General features: G+C 32.9%; 1 protein-coding gene across 2 annotated transcripts in view; it reads left to right on the top strand.

Annotated features, from left to right (window-relative positions):
- spg (dedicator of cytokinesis spg) overlaps positions 1-26,540 on the top strand; it is a 255,921-nt gene that overhangs the window by 58,651 nt on the left and 170,730 nt on the right. For both annotated transcript variants that reach the window (XM_072540448.1, XM_072540447.1), the window contains exons 2-3: positions 14,299-14,576; positions 17,436-17,584. In XM_072540448.1, coding sequence (XP_072396549.1) covers positions 14,299-14,576; positions 17,436-17,584 — 427 coding nt within the window. The remainder of the gene's footprint in view (positions 1-14,298; positions 14,577-17,435; positions 17,585-26,540) is intronic.

Below are 26,540 nucleotides of genomic sequence, written 5' to 3'. Positions count from 1 at the left end.
AACACATGAAAATTTAAACAATCGTCTGCTTATAGTGCAAAGGTATTGAATAACATACGAATAATAATAAACGAATGTTACTGTAATATTTGCAAACACTTCGTGAAACATGTCATTGATAAAGAATATGAGCACTCTCTTCAAACTTTATGACCTCATGAATCTATGGATGTGGATAACTTAAGATTGGTAGAAAGACCAAAGGATGGCAAATTGTTTTAAGTATGCACATTTTGGTCAGCCTTTCGTTGTGTGGTTGTGTCTAATCTATAATATTAACTCACCCATCATATTACTATCTTGATTTGTTCAAGATTTTTTCCACTGTAGTAGAAAATATTAATAAATAAAAATAGCGATATTAATCCCCGGTTAATTAGAAAACATATGGAATTTCGACGACTCATTAGTTCTGCTGTACATAGTTAATGAGCAATGAATTTAGCCAATAAAAAATAAAAGCGTTAAATTTAGCTAATTATTGAGTGTAAATGATGTAAATATAAGTAAAAGAGTAGTAATTTTTAGTAACACCGTTATCTTTTTTACTCACTTTATAATATATTTTTCATGTCATTTTCGTACAAAGAAATAAAATCATAAAAAATAGCAAAGCAAAAGAGCAAATAATATGTTGACTTGTGTATATTAATCAAAAATATACCTCTTACACTCAATGAGAACTTTTACTACTATTATACAATCATTCGAACACAAAAGGCATACTTTTTATAATCTTATCAGTCCGTTGTGGTTTGTAGGTTTACTAATACATTACTTAAACATTAATTGCTTTTAATGTATAGTTGTAGAAGCGACTCCGACGCTGGTATTATATAGCATATATAAACCACCGGAAATCATCATGTCATTTTAGTTTAGAGTCACAAATTTTATTACTAATTCTACTAAAAACGGAAATGCATTTTATGTGCATGCAGCATTAAACTTGTGCCTAGATATAAATAAACTTTACAGGGTTTTATTTATAGATACTTCGCAGCTAGTTTAAAGGTGCAATTTATTTTTAAAATAAAAAAAAATCGAAGTACCTACTGCTATTTTAGCTTGGAATTACTGATTGCAAAAGGTCATTTTATAGTGTGTCTAAAGTAGTTTTTGTGTACAATATACACTGCCGAACAAAAAACCTGGCACTTGATTGCCTGTGATTAGTCCCTTGATTAAAGATTTAACGATTCAATTTTTGTAAAAAATGTCCCAAGAAGCAAAAAGGGGTGATATATTCATTAACAATAAAAGTGCCGGGCTTTAGATACTCCTAGTTCGATCAGGGAGGATCGTTTCATCCCTGGCCTAATAATAACCGTGCAAATAGAGTAATATATTAAGGATTTCAAATATACATAATTGTATAGAACATCGAGAAAAAAAACGTAATTAGGGTAAGCCATGATTTCGTTTATTTGTACGGCTAGTTGGTAGTTTAGTCAATAATTTTCGCTGAATGATGTTACTTTTATAACTTGACATTGTCCATGTAAAGTTTGGTTATATAAAGTGCATTTTTAACAAATTTTTTAAAGAAAATTAAGTCAAAAGGGCATTCAGACAGCAAAAATTTTCGATTATTTCCATGCAGATGTAAAATTAATAACTGTGGTAATTACACAAAAATTTTACACAAATAATAGAAAGGAGACATTTTTGTGAAAATCAGCTTTATTGTTTTTCAAAGTATTCGCCTTTAAGATGAACACTTTTGCATTCGAACAAACCCATCGTCGAAGCATTTATGCCGGTCCGAAGTAGGTATCTCAGAATGAGGATTCTCTGGAACGCAAAGATATCACATGGTGCCAAGTCAGGACTGTATGCAGGATTTTCCACCAAATCGATGTTTTTCGCCTTGAAATATTCGGAAGTTATACGAGCCTCATCACTTCTGGCAAACAAATGGTTGTATAACATTCAGCATTGACAACTCTATCATTCTTTAACGAAAATCAAGAATAATCGATCGATGAATTGTTGTTTAGTTAGTTCAACTTTAAAATCATATACATAACTTAAAAACATAACTTAAAACATAAATATATCCCTAATGATAACATAGTGATATGATACAGATAGATAGATTCAATGAGAATAGATTGTTCAGATCTATTGTTATTTTCTAGTCCTGGATTTCATTCTTGAGCGTTATCCTTTTTAAAAGGTCTATTAACTTTGAACTGAACCTTCCATGTAGCTCATTGCCGGTGGCTTTTCTTCGCCTAACGTATAGGTCATAATCTGCCAATCCCATCAACTTAAACTGAACAGTGTCTTATTAGTAGACCTACTATGTCTTTGACTGTTTTCCTGTATTTGTTTATTAGGTCTGCCGTAAATTTTGTCGTAAGTTCTATAATGAACTGTTTCGCCTGTTTTGACCTCGTGAATTCCTCCACCATTCCATTTGTGAACTACCGACTTTCTTGTAGCCGTTCTTGATTCTGCCTTTGCAACGCCGCAGAAAGGTTCCGGTCCAAAGAATGGTATTGATGACCCTTGTTTGCCTGTCTGTGAAGATGCCAATTGAACCTTACGTTGTTTTCTGCCTTTCTATTTATTCCACGCAGTAATGGATTGCAGTTATCTCCGCTTGGAACATTGTGACATCCTTAGATAGACTTACCGGGAAATGTATTCCTTGCTTTGTCCCTACTATACCGGCTCCTACACCTTCTGATGTTTTTGAACCATCAGTTTACCAGGTAGCTTTCGCTTGTAAATGTACATCTTCCTTTCAGTCTTTCCTGCCTGGTATAATAATTTTGAATTTATTAGAAAAGTTATATCTCGTAGCTGTTGCATCGATAGGTTGGCTCATTATAATATCTGGTTTCAGCTCTATAATATAAAAAGGCGTGAAAATATCCTTGTCTGCATTCATTGCTAGATAATTTGGTTAAAGAATTGATAGATATATATTGACAGATATCTGGATAACTTATAACGAGTCCGTCACTTCAATAATCCTTGCATCGCTTTAAATAAAATCTATAAATCAATATTCAGTCGATATCTCTTAGTAATTTGTAATTTCTAAGTTGGTATTAAACAGCGACTCCAAGCGGCAGTTTTGGCAGACATGCTTATCCGACTAGCAATTAGCGCTCACTCTGGTTTTAACTTCGGAGAATAGAAGTTGTATTAACTAAAAAGTAGGCGGCTGGAGAAGTGCTAAATTTGTTTTAAAGAATAATAATTTTTTTTGGGGAAGAAGAAGAAGATGGAAAAGTTTTAGTTTGTTTTGTAGTGTGTAACGTTTGATCTATAGCCACTCTGAGCCGGTAAGTGGATCCAATTATCAACAAAAATTATAAACACCATCAGCCATTTTGATTTCTATAATATTGTCATTTTTCCTTTGATAGTTGATATATCTATCTGTCATTTCGCACATCATTTCATTAAGAAATATTCTGGTTTTAAATATAGTAATGATATAAAATGATATCAATTTTCTATTTTACTTCCCGGCCTTAAAAACATATCATTATCTATCTTTAAAACTATCTATTACCTATTAAGACTATCTATAAAAATATTCTGTCTCATACGGGTCTTTTATATTCTAAAATATATCCAGAGCATTAAAATTATCTATTTAATCGATCCATTTTACATAAAATATTGTCAAACCATACGAAGGTCACAGTATTTACAAAAACATTAAGGCTTTTTGCTTACATACAAGCCTCCTCAGTAACTTTTTGTACTACCTTTCAAGGTAAATAAACCTTGTGTTTTTCCCTACTTTTTCTCAATAGTAAGAAGGAACACTAACACAAATGTTCTTTTTAGCCTACTAAAGAAGTTAAAATCCGGAGTCAAGGATTCTTTAATTTTATTTTTGTTGGGGTTTATTTGAATAAAAAAGGAATTGAGTTGTCCCTATTGGATTTGCATCTTTGCCCGTCACCCTTAGCTGTTCCTTCAGAGCTCCAGATCTCCATAAGACTATTCCCGGACAACTTCAGGGATCCAGCAGGAAAGGCCTCCCTCATTTAGAGTGTGGAACACTGTTAATTTGTATTAAGTTTTATTCATCAATTTTAATAATCTTTTTTATAATATTTTTTGTTCAACTTTAAATCATACTATTTCATCTAATAATAAAGACCCGTCATTTTTTTAAATAATACTAAATAACATTTAAGGACTAATTGTCAACTACAGGTTGAGGTTTTAAATCCTTCCTATCAACTCTGTTGTACGGTTTTATGTGTACACATTTAATCAGAGAGTTCGGTATTGGTATTTTATTATTATATATTTAAACCTTGGGCATCTATCCCGTCAGGATAGTGTCCTTACTTTATTAAGACATTTAATTGAAAGCCGAAGTACAGAGTTACATCTCGAGTAGGCAAGTAAATTACCTTTTTAGGTAGTCATTAAATTTTTTCTTATATTTTATTATTTGTAAATTCAGATCATTAAGGATCAATTGTGTATAACCAGGGAATTTGTTTAGTGTATAAGTAACTAGGTTAACTGTACATAAATGGTGGTGGGTAGCATATAAATTACTGTATATATTTGGATAGGTATTAAATTTGTTGTGAAGACTAAATATTTCAATTAATACCTGTTTTCCTTTTCATTTCAGCAAAAGGACAATCACATCTTAAAGCAACTTCCATAGTTTATAACTTTCATTTACATTATTCAGATATATATATATATATATATATATATATATATATATATATATATATATATATATATATTTTATTACCTTGTCATTCATTTTACGGTCTTTGTAGGGCATGCACATTGGCCAAATCCTCTTTTGAGTGTCAAGTAGTCACAAGTAGTACATTCCGCTAGTCAGCCTTTAATTTATTTGGGTTTTGTTACAAACTGAATACCTTGATAAATGAATGTACTGCATCTCATCGTATAAATTGATTAGCAATACATCGCTATACAACTACATCTTAATGGCTGGAGAGGATATTGAATATATATTAAGATGTGATGTATTTATTGGTTATTTATGTACACACGGATAACTTATAGATGGCATTACTTAATATATTAATATGAATGTTTACGTCTTACATTACAAAACACCGACTAAACTGAAATACGAGTACTGAATGAATGACCGACTGCCTCTATTGCTGGTCTGTTTACGATTATATAACATCGAGCTGTGACGCTTTGGCTCTCATTATTTAGTTCACAATAACATCAATATTGCTGATCGTGCAAGGTTGCATTTGTTTGGAGTGCAATTCAGATATTTTGAAATTATCACAATCATGGAACACCCAAATTAGACAAGATACTTCTTCTTCCTCTTTGTAAGCAATTCTGCTTGTTCATTGGCGGATTAATACCTCTATGGAAGGTTGTCACTTCATCTTTTGCACGGTCGTCCGATACTTATTTTGCCGATTGGTGACTTATCTCTTGCTATTTTGACGACACCGGTCTCTCCCATTCTGCTTATGTGGTTATTCCATTCTTTTTTTTCTATTTTTTGTCCATTCATTTATACACTGTACGTTACATTTTCTTCTAATGTCTTCACTTCTTTTTCGATCTCTCAGCCTTTGTGTTGTGGCTGTGTCGGATCTTGTTTCTGAGGCATGTCATTATTGGTCTTACACTGGCTTTATAAATTCTTGACTTCATCTCAGTGTTAATGCGTCTGTTTCGCCATATAGTGTTATTTAAGGCAAGATAAGATACGAAGTCAGAATCTACAAGACCATAGTCGAAAGCATCACAACTTATGGAGCTGAAGTCTGTCAAATAACAGAATGTTTAAAAAAAAGCTACTGTCAATGGAAATGGGTCTTGGAGATGTTGCTGTAGGCTAATACTATACGACAAAATAAGAAATAATTACTATTTAAATGGGAATAAGCCTATTATTGTGGCTTATTCCCATTTAAATAGTAATTACTTTAAAATGCCCCAAGAAAATAGCTTCAGAACAAAATAAGAAATGACGAGTATTGTGACAACAATAATTGACACCATTGAAGCCAGATTTGAGATGGTACGGACATGTAAGCCGTCTGAATAGAGACAGGTAACCAAAGAAATTGATGGAATGGTGACCAGTGCACAGAATAAATAGGGGACGTCCGAAAAGGACACGGAAAACAGTGGAAACTAGGATGCGAGAAACGACTATGACGTGGTAGATATAATTGCAATGTATATAAAAAATATTTTAAATTAGCTTTATTTCTGGCGGACGCAGAAAACATCATAGATTAAATACAGTATGATTCCAAAGATACTCTCAGAGCTGGTATCACTAATGCCGTTACGAACTTCTTCCGAAATGTACGTCAACAGTTTAGGCTGACAAAAATGTTCTTTAAGTCACACCCCCAAACTATAAATTTTTAAATAAAACTGATTTTTGTTTGTTATGTTGTTTATTAAAGCAGTTTTTGTGCCAATGCCACAAATATTTCGTTTGCCGTCGTTGATGAGCAACCATGAATATATGCCTACTTATGCTAATTTTCAATTATATTTTCTTTTCATAAAGAACAATTTATTTTGTTTATTATAAATAAATTTTTCGTGTGATAGAAATAAAATCCATTAGTGTGATAAATCCATTAGTGTACAGCCTTATTCTACTATCTACAAATTTCAATCCAAATTAAGTTTTTAAATCTTATGAGTGACATAACTCATTTCCACTATGTACCTGTCCGACTGTGAGTGCTTAGTTATGTCTTATCCAGCTAGTAACTTTCTTATATATTATACAGAGTGGACCACCGAAACCTTTCCACCAACATGTTGTTCTTGTTGATATGAAAAATAAAAGAACGCTAGGATCCATCAATTCTTATTTTCAGGGAGAATTCTTACATATTTTTTAAATGTAATACTTAATTCTCAAATTTCAACCATCAACATGTTAAACGTTATTTGTTTATTTTTTTAACGGCACCTCGTACGTTTATTTTGGATGGCCAGTTCTCGAGAAATTAATTCTTAATATGTCGAATCTAAAAAAAGTTCACTGATAAAAATTTAAATAACTGGCAAAAAAACATGACTCAAAATAGCAGGTAAATTTCTCCACAAAAAAAATCCAATAAAGAAAAATATGGGGAGCGTGCAAGCCCAGTTCAAAAGTTCTCCTTATTTTGATTCATTCTTGAAATGTCTCGTTTAAAAATTGTCTCACAGGTATAGCAAAATGCGGATTATTATAAATCGAGGAAAAATTTTCTTCACGATAACGGTCGTCTTGCTCAGCTATGGGTTACAGCTGGATTAATGACATTTTCCAACAAATTCAGATGCATTTTGCCATTCAAACTTCTAGGTAAAAAGAATGGTAAAAATGGTAATGAAAATTTCTTTCCAAACTTTGAGTTTCTGTGGATTTTGAGTGTGTACTGTGTAATTCATGAAATATTTTCGGATTGTTGTCCGATCAATAACGACACTTATGATGGTTAACTTCAGTATTTAGGTAAAAACAGCGCCCTTATCTAAAAAAAAGGAAAATTAAAAACACAATTAGGATTGCCAATAAGTGAAGTAAACTAATTTTATAAGTGTAAAATCTGACAATTTTTCGGTACTTAAAGTAGGTTCCATTGCAATGTGCCCCAAAAGAGCTACCTCAACTGCTTCATTTCTTCTTGGATTTTTGATTACCGTTTTTTTGTTTCCCACACATTTAGCGTTTTGAAATTTTCTCATTAGTTCGCCAAGATAAGTATGATATACGAAGCTATCGCGATGTCGTTAATTAAATGCATTTGTTGCATATGTAAGGTAAGGGAAACAAAGCCTTAAGTTATTTTAATAATTTTTAATAAACTTTTTTTTAGATTTAATTATCTACTTGCGCTTTGAATTGAAACTAATCAATGCCGCAGCGTGATATTGGTAAAATAATTCTGAAGCAGATAAACGAGAATCAGACCTTGGAGGCCCATATTTAAAAGCGTTGTATTTTCAATCGACAAGGTACATTATGCAGGCTGTCGTTATGTGAAGTCGAACTGCGACCTATCCAATTGTAAGCACGTTAAAAGTTTTCAATAAAGTGAGAAGTAATATAGTCTTTCTTTTTGGTGAATTTGTCAATCTGAACCCCAGTTGGGCTAGATCGGTGAAAGCCCAATGCCATAAAGCTCTAACGCTATCATTATTTTCAAAAAAAAAAGATAAACAATTTCTACTCTTTGTTAAATAGTGTACACCATTTTGATAATAATTGATAACAATTACAGAAAAAGTACTAAACTATTTATTTTTTAAATTTACTTGCTATTTTCAGTCAATTTTCAAGCTATTTTCATTTTGTGACAAAATTGTTAAAACTATTTTAGTTAAGTTTTTTTAGATTCCATATATGAAGTAATTTCTTGAGAACTGCTCATCCAAAATCAAATTACGAGGTTCAGTTAAAAGGATAAATAAATACCCTTTAAAATGATATATTATATCACTTTCTATTTAGAATTTTAGTGATGAAGACTTAGGTTGAAATTTTAGGATGATTACATCTACAACTTATGTCCCACTAAAAATAAAAATTTAGGGATCCGAGCGTTTTTTGTTTTTTTTGCATTAAGATCAATAAATCGTGGATGGAAAGTTTTCTTTAGCCCACCTGTATAACTAGTATGTGTCACAGCTTTGTATCCAATGTACGTAGATTATATCGCTGTGACTGCCTCATAATTGTATTTTTTTAATGAAAATGGAAAGTTATGTTCAGTATTTCATTAAAAATTTTTTATTATCCTATGACTAAGATAATACTTCCAACTCAAGGTCAAATTTAATATTATTTTAATTCTTTAAATATTTTTTATCACTATTCTAGCAAAATTCGTAATATTTATTTAACTAGATCTACAATAAGATCTACTACAACTTTACATTGTCCGGCTGCATTCAATGCGCCAATATGCTCCGTTCGTCTGCATGATTTCAATTTTTAATGTTTTTTATGAAGCATTCCCGAGAAAATTACACCGTTGTTAATTTAAGTAATTGTCAGGAAATTAATATATTGGAGGTGTCCGATCCGTTTCGTACTCCAACATTTTCGTGGCATTTTCCACTTATTACCTTCCAATTAGACGTAAAATTATAATGTTGTTCATAATATTTATGACTATTGCCAAATTGATGCTTTTCACAAAGTCTAAAAAGAAAACGCCGCAGTATTAGTGTTTCCGATCAGAAACATTTGTTCATTGCATTATTAAAAACGACGTTTGGATTTGCTATTTTTTCTTTCGCCCCTTAAACGTTACATAGGTGTTAGTCTACAGTCCATCGACCTGTTTTTCTGCCTTATGAGGGAGGTGTACAAAATACCTTAAAACATACCTCGGTTCTAAAAGGTGGACAGAACCGCCTTCCAGCCTCAATTATGTAGGATTCCTCCGAGATATCCGAGACTACAGGGGTTATTTGGACACCATCGCCGTCAATGTCGGAGACCTACCTGCTAAAAAACACCCTCCTCAAGCATGAATTACCGAAGCAACTTAGTATCTCCATTACTGGAAGCAACCATGTCCTGTGAGCATCTGGGGAGTGAGCAATTGCTGGGCTGGAGATTTGGTTGGAGAGCTGGGTCGTAAGTAAGTGAATAAAGGAGGGACTGGAAGGGGTAACTACAAAGAAAGAAATCAAGAAAATACTTACATAGATTTCCTGTGTAACAAAACACAAGAAGGTTCCTAAACTATTTGAATTTGGACGCCGTTTAAAAGAATCCTCATGCTGGATAGAAAAAAAGGCTTTTGTTTCCTAAAAAATAATAAAGGGTAAAAATCTTTTTAAATGAAATAATTCTACAACCCCTGGTTTAGAGAGAAACATTACATATTTATTGTTACTTCTCAACAGTTATTACAAATAGTTGGACGACAGTTGTAACGATTTACAACAAGCTCCAGACCTTAGACGATATTTGTAGGAATTTAAATTATTATTAAAATGAAAAACATCTAAATTTTTCAACGGAGGTTATCTAGGGTTTACATTTGAACAAAACAGATATCACAATTATGGTTATGCACCAAATGACAGAAAAGGATAATACTGACTGTCATATGTCAAAATGAAATATTAAACCTTTTTGAAATATTAGTTAAATATAAAAATTAATTTTATTTAAAAGAAGACCAATATGACAATTAGCTAATCCATAAAACTTATAATTTTATTTATTTATAATTTTTTTAGTTTGTTATGAAAACAAAATTTTTTTATTTATTAAAAATGTTTATTTTTACTTTGAATAATTTTAATAAAAAGTACCTGGTATCACTGGCTGGTGTATATCCTTAAGAAAGTCTTTGGGATTGGAATTGAATCAAAAACACTGCAAACAACACACAACTGTGTCCCACACAAACTGGAATTGTTCTGGGGTGACCATGGAACACTGATCGGGCTTCGGGTTATCCTGGATGACAACAAACTGCAATCTTCAAAACTCGGCCACTCAATTTCTTATTTAAACCATGTGGACCTGTCAAATGATTGGAAACGCCATCTTACAAATCTCCCACATAGGAACAGCATAAACAATCGGTGATTAACTCAACAAAAACGCCAAACAGTATTTTGAGCCTAAATTGACCTCTTAACTTAAGAAATTTGCTGGCTTTTGAAGACTAGACGCCGCAAGCTATCTCTTTCAAACCTCCTCTCCCAACTGCTTTTCTACTAACTGCTCACTAACTAATTTCCGATAACAAAAAACCAATAACTAATAACGAATTTGAAGAAAATCCGGACTAAACAAGGAAACCAAAACGCTTTGGCGTTCCATCGTAGAGTGACATCATTCGCCCAACTCGGTATATTCGGTATATTGCGCATCAAATAAAAATTCCTTTTTATTTGATGCGCAAAATCTCTAATCTTCTTCTTCTCGTGCCACTCCTAGCGGAGATTGGAAATCATCATGGCCACTGCGACTTTGTTAGCAGCGCGCCTAAAAAGTTCAATCGAACTACACCCGAACCATTCACGTAGATTACGAAGCCACGATATTTTTCTTCTTTAGATAAAAAATCCCTAATAGGCGGAATCAATATCAAAGAAGTACCAATTTGTGTTATATAAACAAAGTAAAAATGTTTATATCTCAGCGACGCCGTAAAAAGATTGAGAATAATTTTCGGTGTTTTAATACTTACGAAGGGAAATCGAAATGCTTTAATATGTAGGCTCCTATGAGCAATAATAAATGACTATTAAAAAGTGTCTGCTCCTATTGTTTAATAATTTACAGGATGAGTTGTGAATTTTGACTGAAATTTCTATTCGGCATAACGTTTGAACAATAAGTTCGATATGTCTCATATTTTGGTCAAACGTTACACTAGTACCACCTAATCCAATGATTTATTCAAACTAGAAAAAAAACAGATCCGGCTTTAACAAATTAGTTCAGTTTTTGAAAGCTCGTAAGGATTTTATAAATTAGACAACTAGGCAAATACAATGGCATTTTTATTTTTTTCCGCACACGAGTACTTAATTTTTAATTAAAAAAACGGGTGTGGCAGTCCAGTGGGACTGCCGGTAGAAGTTACACTTCTATACACGCATTCGCCGTTACAAATTTATTTGTGAGTCAATCTGCACAATCATTACATATGTAATGCTATAGGTAAGACATAGCAGAAAGAGAAACAGATTTAATAACAACTTACTAACAATTAATAAACAACATTTGACCTGTAATAGGAGTATAGTAAATGAAGGATTGAATCAATATTTTGATGAAAATGTATATTTTTATTTTTAAATATGTATGAAAGGAGTTGAATGCAAAAATTTTTTTACACATACTCTGCAGTAAAATTCATTGTTTATTTTGTTATTAATATAAAAATACAATACAATACACTGCAATATAATTCAATATAATAATACAATACAAATTAAAATGCAATATTCATAAGTATTTAAAAATGACACCAATATACATAACTTTTCTACTTACTAATATGTTTAATTTACCATGTAATAATATTAATTGAAAAAGTCCTCCCCCACTGGGAATCGAAACCCGGTCTCCCGAGTGACAGGCGGGGATACTGACTACTATACTACCGAGGACATGACACAAACGTATTTCAAAATTGACAGTTCTGAGTTATACAGTGATTTATTAAGATTATTATTTTAAAATACAAAAGACTAATATAATAATTATGAACATTTAATAAATAATACAAAACATATCACATAAATAATAATATTAATAAATATTTTATTATATATATAATATTTATGTATATATATAATATATATAATTTTTAGGAAAAGGACATTTTTATATTCGAGAGAGGAAGAGAGAGAAAATATATCTTCTGTCTCTCTCTTACTCATTATCTTACATATGTAATGATTTCACAGATTCACTCCTATACAAATTTCCAACGTGGAGCGCGCGTATAGAAGTATAACTTCAAAAAAATCAAATTTAACTATGAGTTTAAAGTGTGGCTTTCAATAACTCAAAAATAAAGCTGATTATTACTGTAGCCTTTTCTTTTGAGAACAATTAATATACAGTTCTGAGACTTTAATAAAACGATACTAACTATGTTATACTGTAACAGGATGTAACAGGACGATGTTTTAATATTATTGAAAACAACTTTTACCTTCTGAAATTCTGAAAATTTGCAAAAGGGTTGTATTATTTAACAGTAAAACACGAACTGTGATTTACTATCTACTTATATATTATGTATTAATTCTTATAAATCAAAGAGGTTTTTAAAAGAATTTATTATGCAAGAAAAGTATCATCTTTTGAATCGTTGGTTCAGTTAAGTGTAAGTTCAGTGGTTTAATTCATAGTCAAATTTGATTTGTTAATAAAAAATTAAGTAATCGTGTGGGGAACAAATAAATATGTCATTTAAATTGCTCATTTTGCTTATATATAAAATTGTGTGAAAGTGTGAATTTTTTTTTTTTTTTTTTTTTTTTTTTGATAAAACGAAGTAATTTTTTAAAAACGGAACTGATTTTTTCCTGTTTGGATCAGGTCTGATTTGTTTGTTAAATGCTAAATTAAATGTTTGTTCAAAAGAATTTAATTTTACACGAAAAGTTACATTTTTTACACCGATGGTTCACTTTACTAAACTTTTAATTCGTGCTCAAATTTATTTTTTTTTTAATTAAAAGTTAAGTAATCGTGTGGGAAAAAAATAAATAAATTTTGCTATGATCAAAAGATCTAATTTTTTAAAGATGGATCCGATTTTTTTCTAGTTTGAATAAATCAGTTGATTAGGTGGTAGTAGTGTAACATTTGAACAAAATATGAGACACATCGAACTTACCGTTCATATGTTATGACGAATAGAAATTTCAGTCAAAATTCACAAATAACCCTGTATATTATTAGACAATGGGAGCAGACACTTTTTAATGGTCATTTGTTATTCTTCTAAGGGCCTCCGTATGAGGTAGGAGCATGTACAGTTCCTCATGACTCACCCTGTATATTTAAAACACAACACTTTTCAATTTTCATAGAATATATAGTAACTTGCCATGTGTCGCTGATAGATCAGCTTCGTTAGAAGTATAATTATTTATGATACATTATTGAACATGAATTTTCAGCAAGTAACCATCCATTTCATAAACAGTAGATACAGTTTTTTGTAAAAAAAAAACATTTTGTAAACATTTCTATCCATTTTTATGTGGTTCTTTTCTACTGTCTGTGTGTGTGTGTGTTTTATTGGCACTGGTTTTGACAACCAACTGGCCAGATTTCTACTGTCTAATTAGTTACATACCAAATATTTATTTATCTATTCTAAACATCGTATAATGGTTATAACTAATAAAATAGTTCCATTTTTCAATGTATCAATAAATAAACTACAGTGTTGAATAACATTTACCATCACCATTTCACCATAAAAAGAAAATACTTTTATGTTCAAAAGAAGTTTATTTTATTGGCCATACGTTTTAGAAGATCTAGCTGTAATAATCTAGGTCCTGTGCACAGAATACACCGTACATGTGCATTATTGCAATGAACTGTTACGAGATTGTAAGAGTGGTCGAAAACAAGGTTTTTGATTATAGTTGTTCCTGATCGAAAAATGTTCATTTTATATCAGTCTAATACTTTTACAATTACCATATCATTTCAAATAATAATATTATATATTTCAAATAATAAAACAGTTATATAGCTGATGACATGTAATCTTAAGCTTACTTCTAGTTATTTTTGTGTAACTCGGAACTCATTAATGTCTTTTTTTACAGCTATATATAATTGGAAAGGAGACACAAAATTCGGTCTTTCTCTGGAAATCGGCGATACTGTGCAAATTTTAGAAGAATGTCAAGGCTGGTACCGAGGATTTTCTTCCAAAAATCGAGCGCACAAAGGCATCTTTCCACAATCTTACATATACCTCAAACCATGTAAGGTGGATAACGAAGGACTTTTCGAAAGTGTTGTTCCGTTAGAGGATCCTATCGTCAGAGAAGTTACGCTTGTTCTACGAGAATGGGGAAGGATCTGGAAAGGAATATTTGTGGTATGTATTTATTTAAATACATGCAATATAAAAAATATGATAAAAATCACTGTAGATCACAAGAGTACAAGAACCCTAAAAAATTATTGTCTGTTTGTAACATAAGATTCTAGTATTTGAGGGTTATATGTTTCAATATTACTGCAATTTATATTTTGAACCTCAAAACGTTCGGCATCCTGGCTTGAGTGACTGACACGCGCAATTCGATGTGTGAGGATATAAGAAGGTTCATGGTTCGAGTCCGGGCTCAGTCAAAAATTTTAATTTTAAGCGTAGCAGTTAAAATCCTTAATGGTCCTTAGATCTTGAATTAGTTACGAGTGTATGAAGTCGGTAAATGAATAAGTGGTAAGGCGAAATATGAAGGGTCGCGGCTCAGTGAAGGTATTCTTTCCGAGTGAGAGGTATGTTGGGTTTGGATCCAGACTTTTTTCCGATCATGGAGGGTGCTTTTTGCAACCCTTCTGATTACTTTTAACCGAACTATAGCTGGTTCTCTTCTGGCAAGTTTATCAGCTCTTTCAGTACCCTGTATTCCCCGGGATCTGGATCCCATATCAATGTGACACTTTCATGTTCCCCGCCAGCCTATCGAGTTCTTCTCGGCATTGCCACACTAGCCTAGAGTTTACTTTAGGACTTCTAAGAGCACCCATGGCTGCTTCAATATCAGTTCATACATTGATTCGCTTCTGTTTGAAAGCCCTCATGTTAATGTCTTTTAAAGAATCCTGCTCTATGCGCGCACTGTCCTTTATCTCCTATACTCAACACACCATCTCTAATTGCCTAGAGCAGTTTTTCTAGTCCCATCCGGACCCGGTGATTTCTATATCTAGGCAGCCGTGTTTATGTTCAGTGTATGGCTTATCTCCCCTTTAAGACTGCCTAAAAATCTTTTAGATCTGCGTGATATGCTTCCCAGTCTGTTTTACCAGAATTACCATAAGTTTGCTTGACAGGCTCATTACCTGTTATCTCAAATCAGGTCTGTTTAGTGTAAGGACAAGACACATCATCTGACACATGTCATTTTTCAGCAGTTCTAGCCACGTGAGTCGTGGATACTGTTAAATAATTTACGAGAACACGAAAGTTGGTTTATTTTCTTCCTTTAGTACGTCTAAAACATATCCCATAATAAACTGTAGTAATGATTCACCTCTTTCATTGGTGTCTGTGCTGTCCCAGTTTTTTGCATTACATCCGATGATCGGTTGCAGTCCATGTATCATGAGAATTACCTCCTTCATACTTCCACCTACTGATCTTGTGATCTTTATCTTTACCGTCGTTAAATCAGTGGAAATGACATTCCTCAACGGCAGCATTTTAATACGTCGTTTGACTATTATACAAATCCTCAGGACTTTGGCAGATCGGCTATATATAAGCTCTACACCAGTGCTCGATATATCTCTTATTTGGCTCTGGAAAACCCAGAGATCTTGTATTAAAACTATGGCGAATCTTCTCATAGCAACGTAGGATAATAATCACTGCAATTCTCTATACAATCTAATTTTTAAATTTGATCCAATACTTGATTTGATTTATTAAAAAAAATACATTTAAAATTAATATTTTTAGCTGATTACTTATTTCTTAGTTGACCAAATATTGAAACCGATTACCTTCGATGACCATAAAATGATAAAGATTTTGTTCCAAACGTTCTCTCGCATTTCAAAGCATTTGCGGAGTGATGTTTGAAAAGTCAAATGATCTTCATCATATTATTGATCATGTTCAATAATCAGTCAAGGCAGGATTAATGAAGTCTTCCAGAAATTGTAAATACATTTCACCAGTCAAATTTCCGGGTAAAAAAATGGTCCCATCAGTCGATCACCTAAAATAACAACCCATGCATTTAGTTCTTGCGGTTGCTGTGTATGCACCTCGTGGAAAATCCTAAGGTTTAACTCAGACCAATAGCGGAAATTGTGACGATTTACAGTTCCATTTATGAAAAAAATACACTCATTGGAGAAACAGTAAACGGCGGCGGTCATACTCATCCTCATTAAGTTCCTGCACTAATATATTTTATATGGATGGAATTTGTTCTTCAAAATGGCTTGGACGTTAGTTTGGTTAATTCCGGATACAGCTGCTACTTGCATCGTACTTAACATCTAGGTGAACATGTCCTAACACTGCAACTTCACTAGCTTCATTAACTGCAGGCACTTCAGTTTCTCATTTTTTATTACCTACATTCTCAGTTTACTAAATTTTTTTCTCTCTAAAAGATTCTTCCTACTGACGTATTTATTATCTTAATGTCGTTTATTCAATTGTTGAGCTGTTATATTGGTACAGTTATTGTTTATAAAATGCAATTAATAACTGAAGGTTGCGAGCTAGAACTTCTCAACATAGTTAAGGAAAGAAAAATTTCTACATTGGCCATAGCCTTAAGGGAAGCAAATACTATATTTCCAAACTAATCTTAGAAGGAAAGATACAGGGGCGCCGAGACCCAGGAAGTAAACAACATTCGCGGCTACCGAACATAAGGAATTGGGGTAATATCAGAGACTTGGACATAATACTCTGAAGAGTCGAAAACGGCACTCTAAAAATGGAGTGGGAGAATGGAATGAAGAGTACAGACAACCGCCAACGTGGAGCCAAGCATATGGCACACGAAGAAAAAGAAGTTGTACACATAGTATTTTATGCAGAAACTCACTAAAAGAAGAACTTCTATTTAAAATATTCTACATATGCTTCAATCAGACCACCGTGGGTTTTATAATACCATTTTGGATTGCACAGTATTAAGGATTCGACACAATTATGTATGCATTATAAATGCTTTCATTTATCATATTTATTTTTCATTTTCAGGACCGAAATCATTACAAATTCGAAACTGTGGGAAAGGTCATGCGGGATCTTCTGGAATGGAGAAGGCAACTCGTCCTTGGTACTTTGACACACGATCAAACAACAGATCTGAAACTCAAAATTATCCAAAAAATAGATTGGGGAAATCGGTAAGTATTTACCTTTTCTGTAAGTTATTGCATGAATACTATGCTCTATAATATAATTGCTTACTAAACAATTCAAGTCGTTTTTAAGTTTTATTAAAAAATTAGTTTTAATTAATTTTATATGACTATCTAAATGATTTGTCACTTTGTAGGTGATGCATTTTTGCTCATCTTAAGCTACCTAGTATGGTGTAGAAAAAATATGTCTGTAGAACAAGAAAAACAGAAAAGGTCGACAAAAAATTAATGTATGGAAAAAGTTCCTCCCGATGTATCAATTTTCTTTTATTATTTCTTTTAAAATGTTCCTCTGTTATCACCGAAATAAATTGATACACTGGACAAACAGATTCACTAGGACCCTTAGTTTGTATCTAAATATTTGCTTCTAAATGCTTCTCTCCGTCAGCCATTGTGTTCTGGGTCTTTCTCTTCTCGGTACCGTCATTCCTATTCTTAATGCGGTTTTCGACACTCTCGTTTGATGGATTCTATCTGCATGGCCCAGCCACCTTATTCCTTGTGTATTTTTCTATCTCCTGTTTTAATTTTATTTTCTGAATCAGTTCAGTGTTTACAATCCCCATCCGTATAATGCGATTGGTGTTATGACAGTTCTCTATAGCCGCTATTTGAATTTCCTTAAGCTAGCTTTGCATTTTAATATGTTGTTTAGCAGGCTGCACATCTATTCCGTTTGTTGATTCTGCTCCAGATTTGCTCGTTTAGTAGTTACTTATTATTAGATTTAGCTTTTGTTTCGTTGGTTTGTCGCTTTCTCCCTTTCCTTTCCTTTGTCGCTTTCTCCAGTATTCTAGATATATCTTATAGTGGTTTTTTAACTCTTGTTAAGAGAATCAGGTTCTCCGCAAAAGCTGGTGACGGCTATTTAAGAATGTGCACGTGCAGTGTACCTTTCCTGTAGATATTACCTTCCCTCAGAATATTTTCTACAACTAATTTAAAAAGTGGAGTCGATTTGGGGTTTCTTGTTTCATGCCTAGGTTTGATGGGAAAGCTTGAAATTTCTGATCATTGAGATAAACCATATTTGTCGTATTTCCTAGCGTCATTTTCATTAATCTCGTCAATATTAGGATCTCATCGTGTAGTAGATCGGTCTCTTCTAAAAACTGCCTGGCATTTTCCAATTATGACCTCTTTATATTTGCTATTCCTTCTCTAAATAAAATTGGTCAGTATGTTATTATCACCGTGTCGTGGATGGAACTATGTATTAGTAAAAATAGTAATTTCCATCCTCGAGGGTGCTATAAAAATCCATTCCATTCCATCATATTGTACCATTTCCATATTTATTTGTTTCAATATTCCATGTATTTATTTATTTATTTTATTTTCAAGTTGTATTTGAATTATCCATTCTCGCAATGAGAATGCCGGCATCAAGTAATTATCCATTACTTTTTCTTCGACGGAGGAGGGTTAGATAGTAATAAAACACATTAATTGTTATTCTTCTTCTTCTTTATGTGCCTTGTCCGTTCCGAACGTTGGCAATCAACATGGCTATTCTGATTTTATTTACGGCAGATCTGAATAGTTCAGCAGATGACAATCCGAACCATTGCCGCAAGTTTTGGAGCCACGAGTGTCTTCTCCTCCCTGGACCCCTTCTGCTGTCTATTTTCCCTTGAACGATCAGCTGTAGTACTCTATATTTATTATGTCTCATAACGTGACCCAAGTATTCCAACTTTCTTTTCTTTATACTTATTCCTACCTCTCTCTCTCTTTACCTATCCGGCGTAGTACCTCTTCGTTGGTCACGTGCTCAGTCCAGGATATACGTAATATATGTAATATACGTAATATATGTAATATACGTAATAAAATTAATTGTCATAGACAACCTTAACTCAGTAAAAGGAGTATGTTTTGTCGAGGCTACAAGCCCATGAAGAAAAATGAAAATGAGCTACGCAGATCGGAGCCTCCAGGGCGTAGAGGCCCTATATTGGCGATGCCTGGCCAGGCAGAAAGCTCGTCGAGCTGTGAGAACTAAGAAAGACATTGTTTGAAACTGTCGCATATCTTTGTTGTTTTGATGTTTTGAAACATCAGTATATGGGCACTTTCAGGACAACCGCCAATAACAATTGTTTAAATTGTCAAATGGTGGGGCGATGCGCGCCGAAATGCGTCTTAGGTCCAATCTAACGGCATACAGCGACATTATATACTATATCTAGTAGTGCGATTGCTCTGTAGTTGAACAGTGGATCAAATCCCCATTTTTCCCTATCGGGATTAATATTGCCTCCGACCACTTGTTTCCATAATTTCATCATGAGATTATACAAAGCTTCTTTAAGTTCTGGACCTCTCTCTCTAAAATTTTGTTGACAATCCCGTTTGTAATTGCACTCTTGTCATTGTTAAGGTTTTTAATAACTTTTCAAAATCAATTTCTTAGCAGTACTTCTTCGTTTTGGCATTGGGACATCTCTAAATTTAAATTTTTTGTTAACTTGTTGGCCTTACTATTTAATATACGTATAATATGTTGTCTCTATCTTCTTGTTATTTTTGTCGTCTCCCCCACCATATTTTCTTCTTCGTCCTTACAGAAAATAATTTTCTGCTTGTCTTTTTCGCTTTTTGTTTTCTCAGATATTTGTTATTAAAATTGTCTACAAATTTGATATTTTATAGATAAATCCTATTTTTCGTTCCTTATACTGCTCTTTCTGTTTAAGTTTACGTAATTTACCTTTATTCTGACTATCGTTTTGTTTCAGTAGATTATGGTGAGCTTGATTTTGCAGTTTTATCCAATGTTTGTACTCTTCGTCAAATAACTCTTTCCGCTTTTGGCTTCTTCCTGAACTTTCTAATATTTCTGCTGATGATTTGATTACATCTTCGGTCTCTGTCGACATATCTAGGTTTTCCATATGCTGTCTTCTTTTAAGACGGTCTTTTTATTAGTTTCTCGGTATGTTTCTATGTTTTTACTATCAGTAGTCTTCATCTTGTCGTATTTGGTACAGTTAATTTTGATTGTTTTTATCGGCTTTAGATATGTAGAGATTATCGGAGACTAGATAATGGTCGCTGTCGGCATTAGCTCCTCTGTATTACTAAGAGCGACGTTGCCAAATACTTTAAGTCAGGTCTATCATGTGGAAATAGAATATTACATTCTTCTTTGACAGAAATTTTTAGTTCCTGAGATATAGTTGACCTAGTCAGAATACACTAAATCTATTAGTCTAACTTGCTCGGTCATTGAATTTTCTCTTTTGTCTTTAATACATTCTGGTTGTCAATATCTCGGTGCGCTCTTCTTCTTCTTCTTCTCCTTTATAATCAATTATGCTTGTTCATTGGCGGATTAATACCTCTATTGAAGGTTGTCACTCCATTTTTTACGCGGTCGTCCGATACTTCTTTTGCCAATTGGTGACTTATCTCTTGCTATTTTGACGACACTATACTCCTCCATTTTGCTTATGTGGTTATTCCATTCTTTTTTTTCTATTTTGTGTCCATTCATCTATACACTGTACGTTATATTTTCTTCTAATGTCTTCACTACTCTTTCGATTTCTCAGCGTATTCCTTGTAATTCTTCTCAGTACTCTCATCTCTGCCGTTTGTAGCAGCCTTTTCGTTGTGGCTGTGTCGGGTCTTGTTTCTGAGGCATATGTCATTATTGGTCTTAGTTATTAAGGCATCCTGCCAGTCTATTTGCTTTTTGTACTTGATCTCTCACTTCTTTGTCCAGGTCTCCATAGCTGGACAGTGTAATTCCCAGGTATTTTATTTCCATTACTTGTTCAATACCGATGCCATCAATTTCTATTTTACATTTGGTTGGTTCTTTGTTGACCACTGTTGTTTTAGTTTTCTGAGATGAGGTTGTCGTATTAAATTCTTTTGCTCTTATGTTAAATCTGTGGACCAGTCTTAGCAGACTATCTTGATCTTGGGCTATCAATATCGCGTCGTCTGCGTACCAGAGTATTTTTATTTCTTTGTTTCCCATTCTGCATCCTCTTCCTTTGTTAACTGTTTTGATGATTTCATCTATGATTAAATTGAAGAGCATGGGGCTCAATGTACGTTATAGGTTCTGTAAGTTGCCCATCTATTCTGACTTCCATTTTGTTGTTTTTCTAGATGTTTTCGATAGTTTTTATAACATTTAGAGGAACTTCTTGATTATACAGAAGATGGATTACATCTTTGAGTCTTACTCTGTCAAACGCTTTCTTTAGGTCAATCAGACACAGAAATGCTGGTCTATTACACTCTAGTGATTTCTCAGTAATTTACTTTATAACGAATATTGCAACAACAACATGAATATTGGAATATCTGTACACGATCTTCCACTACGAAAACCTTGTTGTTCATTTGCTAAACTTATCCTCTGATTTATTAGTACTTGTAAAATTGTAGTCGTAAGTTTTAGGGTTGTATTTAACAAGCTTATCGTCTGTAGTTTTTTGGCTGATTTTTAGGTACTAGGTACGCCATCATGATAATTTAAAACGGAACGACGTTGAATCTCTTTTTTTAATCTGATCTAATATAATTAAAATTAACCTTTTTTATCTTTCATTGGGAGGGGGGGGGGTAAAAATATTCGTAACACGCCTTAATTCTAGTAGATTTCTTACCCACCAGCTTCAGTTATGCAAGATACCTCTCATATGGCTCCAATATTGTTCCAGGTCACAAATATTGCTCAGCCACCATTATCTTCAATGTCAGAGACCTTCCTGCTAAAAAACAATTTCGTATACCGTGGGCTAATAGTTGGACACACTGGTTTGGGATTAACTTCATGTTCTCACACGTGTCTCCTTCACATGTTTGTCATTTTTCTTGGAGGAAATATCGACTGTCTCCCAGAAACAAATCCTAACGTTAACAAAACTTTACCAAGTCCCATAATGCCTCTCGCTTTGCTCGCTCGCAACTCGAATCGTATCAGCTTTTCACCAATCAATTTTTATTATCAGTACAGAGAAGTTGGCCTGTAAATCAATTTGCCGAAAAGTGATATAAAAATTTAACCAAGTTTCATTTTGTTAATAAAAATAAAAATACTATAAGCAAATAAACAAAGTTAACTTATACATTTAAGTGAAGTTTAGAGAAAAGTAATATCTTAAAAACTATTCAGTTCGTTAATTAAAATTTTTCAATAATCGTTTTTTTTTTAATATATTTTTGTGTTACCGCATAGCCTTTGATAGTGTTTGCCGTCGTCTCAGACGAAACGTCAGGAAAAAATAATTCCAGACCGATAATCCCGGAAAATAATTACAGACTAATCTTAGATTTATTACAGGAATTTTTATATAATAGGTAATAGTACAGCAACCTAATAGTTTTACTTTAATAGTTTCTATATCTGTATACTTTCAGACGGATTGCGTTATATGGAGAAAAGACTTACGCGTGAATAAAGTGAAACTTACGCCTAATATTAATATTATTAAAAAAAAACTTTAGTTAAACCTATTTGTCTATTATTCAGCGGATGAATCATGCCGATTTTGACTGTATCGACCTTTCGAAGAAAATACCAGTTTTAATTATACTAACCTTACTAGAAATTTACTAATTTTTTTTGTATATCTATGATATTGCCCGTTTTTACCCTTTTTGACCGAATTGATGTTGAAAATCACTGAAGTAAGATGAGGCTGTCAAGCAAATTACCAATGGCAGAGAGAAATATATTTTCTAAATAAAAATTAATCAATTACAATTGAATTATAAATACGTATAAATTTTTTTATATGCTAAAAATGCAAGGTTAAGTTCTAAAAATATAAAAAGTCATTTGTAATTATACACTTTACAATTATCTCACGCGTACTAATAAAAAGATCGAACTACAATATTAGACAACATACAATAGCGCTATTTCATTTAAACTGAAATTGTTTAAAAACGAGCCGTACTCGTAGTTATAATAGGAATTGTGAATTAAGTAAAGACTTCCATATTGGATAGTTTCTATTTACCCGTGAAACTAGACGCAGTTGTCTAGGTGATGAATTAAAAAGCATGCGTCCGCGTTTAAAATTCTAACTTGCCTGTATCTGACATAACTCTAAATGTGCCGCGAGTATTATTTCACTCATCGGGCAAAATCCGTGAATTGAACTATATTACAAGGATTATTACATATTTTCGTTATCTGAAATTTATGATTTGGTGAACAATGGCAAAATTGAATTGATATATAAAATACTTTAATTTAAAAATTACTAACCGAATATTCGAAACTTAGAATCTGCTTCGTCGTAGTTGAACTATCTGAATTCTATCTTTATTTTCAATTATTAAAAACTGAATTTCCTAATTTAAGTGTACGAATACAAATGATAAAAAGAGTAGTGAATGTCCAAAAAGTACTACTGCCCGAATATGAGTGAAGATCGTGCATCATATTGGATAACCGTCGAATTAAAATGCATGACATAGCATACTTATTGGATATGCCACATAAAAATGTGCACGGAATTTCAAGTAAAGAATTATTGGAAATAAAAAAATGTCCTGATTGGGTGCCATGTTTCCTCACGCCGAAACAAAAACCGTTTGTTTATCGAGAGGTTTTAACACAATCCGATACTTTTTATCTTGTGTTTTAGGATAGAATTATCTTGGTCGTCTAATTATAAACGGAGGAAATTATAAATGACGAATATTATACGAGAATTGCTGCTTTTTTTCGGGATGTAGCAACACTGTATTTATCAGATGATTAACATATAAAAATTCGGCATTTGTGCAAAATAATAATATTGAGGTGTTCACATACATGGATTTGAGTCTCCTGCGCCACCTGTTGTAGGTCTCCAAAAACTTAATTTTTTGCGCGTACACTTGGCAATTATACAATAGGATAGAAGTTTTAATTTGTATAAAATAAACTATTAAAATGTAATATTTAATAGTCACTGTTGCAGACTTACGCCACCTAGTGGAGATTTCCACAAACTTTGAGTTTTTCGCGAGTACACTTGGCAATTAAGTCAAATATTATATGTATTTATATGGGATAAAACCACAATAGATTGTAATAAAATTTACATTTTACATTGGTTTGGACATTTCGATCTTCAATCTGGAAGATTACGAGTATTTTAAAACAAGGAGTTATTTTAACCTGTAGTTGTTAATTAATAGGAGCTGTGTTTCAGCCAATTTGATAGGTGACTCATTTGGCCTCGATCTTGTGGGAATATAATATTAGGATTATCCATATAAATACAGTATGGTTATGAAGAATATGAATATGAAGAATAGAAATGCTGGAAATGCTTATTTTTTATATCAAGATCGAGTCTCCGAATACCCTTAAGGTGATGAGACATCAACGTCACAATGTTTCACGACAATTTCAAGTTGAAACCGAATATCTTATAGTGATGAAAGTAACTTTCACAATAATGATGTAGAAAATCACACAATGTCCAATATTGATCTATTGAAAATCCCAAAACAATTTTCGGACAGTTTGAGGTATCGACGTCTGATAAAGGTTGTTTAAAAGCCATTTTAAGGATTCTTAAATTTTGTTGAAAATATCTTCTCCTCTAGCAGAAAGTAAATAGTGATCTAGCAGCAAGACTGTGTTCTTTCTTAGGCATTATTGCTGAATATTTCAATTACTTATTTGTAAATAGATGGATTTGTACTTGTTCTTTTTTCTATCAAAGGTTGGATATCAACATGGCAATTTTTCACTTATGGCAGCTCTAAAAAGTTGGATGGAGCTCAAGTTTTACCCCTTAGGAATGTCTATCTCCTCTGACAGTTGATATTCGATATTTATTTTGACTTTCCAATTCTATTCTTATTTTAACTTATTTTGATTCCAATAAAAATTTGATATTATTCTGATGTCACGGGTGTCAATGTGTTGGACCCTGTGTAGACATCTTGGTTCTTCTTCTTCTTAGTTCAGGTACATGAGCACATTTATTCCGAATAAAGCCTCTGTAGGGCCCATGCCGTTTCTAAAGACTAGTTGGTTGTCGCTAATTTCACCATGTAACTTTTATAACCGTTTTATGTACCGGCTGCTACAGTTAATAGTCCAAGGAAGAATCGACAGTAGGAGGGGACCGGGAAGAAAACGACACTCATGGATGCATAACCTGCGACAATGGTTCGGACTAACATCGACCGAACTGTTCAGAGGTGCCGTAAACAAAGTCAAAATAGCCTTGTTAATAGCCAACGTCCGAAACGGATAGGGCAAAGGAAGAAGAAGAAGAACTTTTATAAATTCTATTATGGATTATCCTCAACGCGTGGCTGTCAGTACAATTTTCCGGTGCAATTGGTACTTACTGGTCGATAATTTGGCCAATTACATCACGCACTTGATTCTTTTTGTGAAATTAACTACAAGTTAATATTAGGATTAATATGTAGTTGATTCGCTGAGCTTGGAAATATTTGACGTCTGACACTGAGTCATTGTCGGAGAGATACAACATAAAAATTCTTACCAATCATTATTAATAGCCGACATAAACTTATACTGCTAACATATACTGCTGCAGACTTCTTTAATTTAAAAAAAGAAGAAAAATTTATGAATAATAGAAGTGTACATTCATTAAATTTGATTTAAAACTTTCCATTGTAGATACTGTAACGTAAATTTTATCTGGATGGGAAAAAGGGAGACCGAGAATTTGGTTAGTACTGTGGGTAATATAAAAATTAACCCAAAAGGATGTTCAGTCTTGGAATATAAGGTAGACAAAGAATTCCAGGTTTAGATACGTTTACTATGTAACAGGTGTTTTTTAAGGACACAACGGCAAGCTTTAAAATTAATCATACTAACTTAAGGAAAATAGACACAAATTTGTATAGTCTTTCAGTAAACTTGTTCTTCTTCTTTTAGTACCCTGTCCGATTATCAAACGTTGGCGATAATATTGGCAAT

The sequence above is a fragment of the Diabrotica undecimpunctata genome, chromosome 8 (assembly GCF_040954645.1).
Source record: "Diabrotica undecimpunctata isolate CICGRU chromosome 8, icDiaUnde3, whole genome shotgun sequence".
NCBI lineage: Eukaryota > Metazoa > Arthropoda > Insecta > Coleoptera > Chrysomelidae > Diabrotica > Diabrotica undecimpunctata.
Note: the sequence above shows the minus strand (reverse complement) of the source record. Positions and strands in the feature narration are given on the sequence as shown.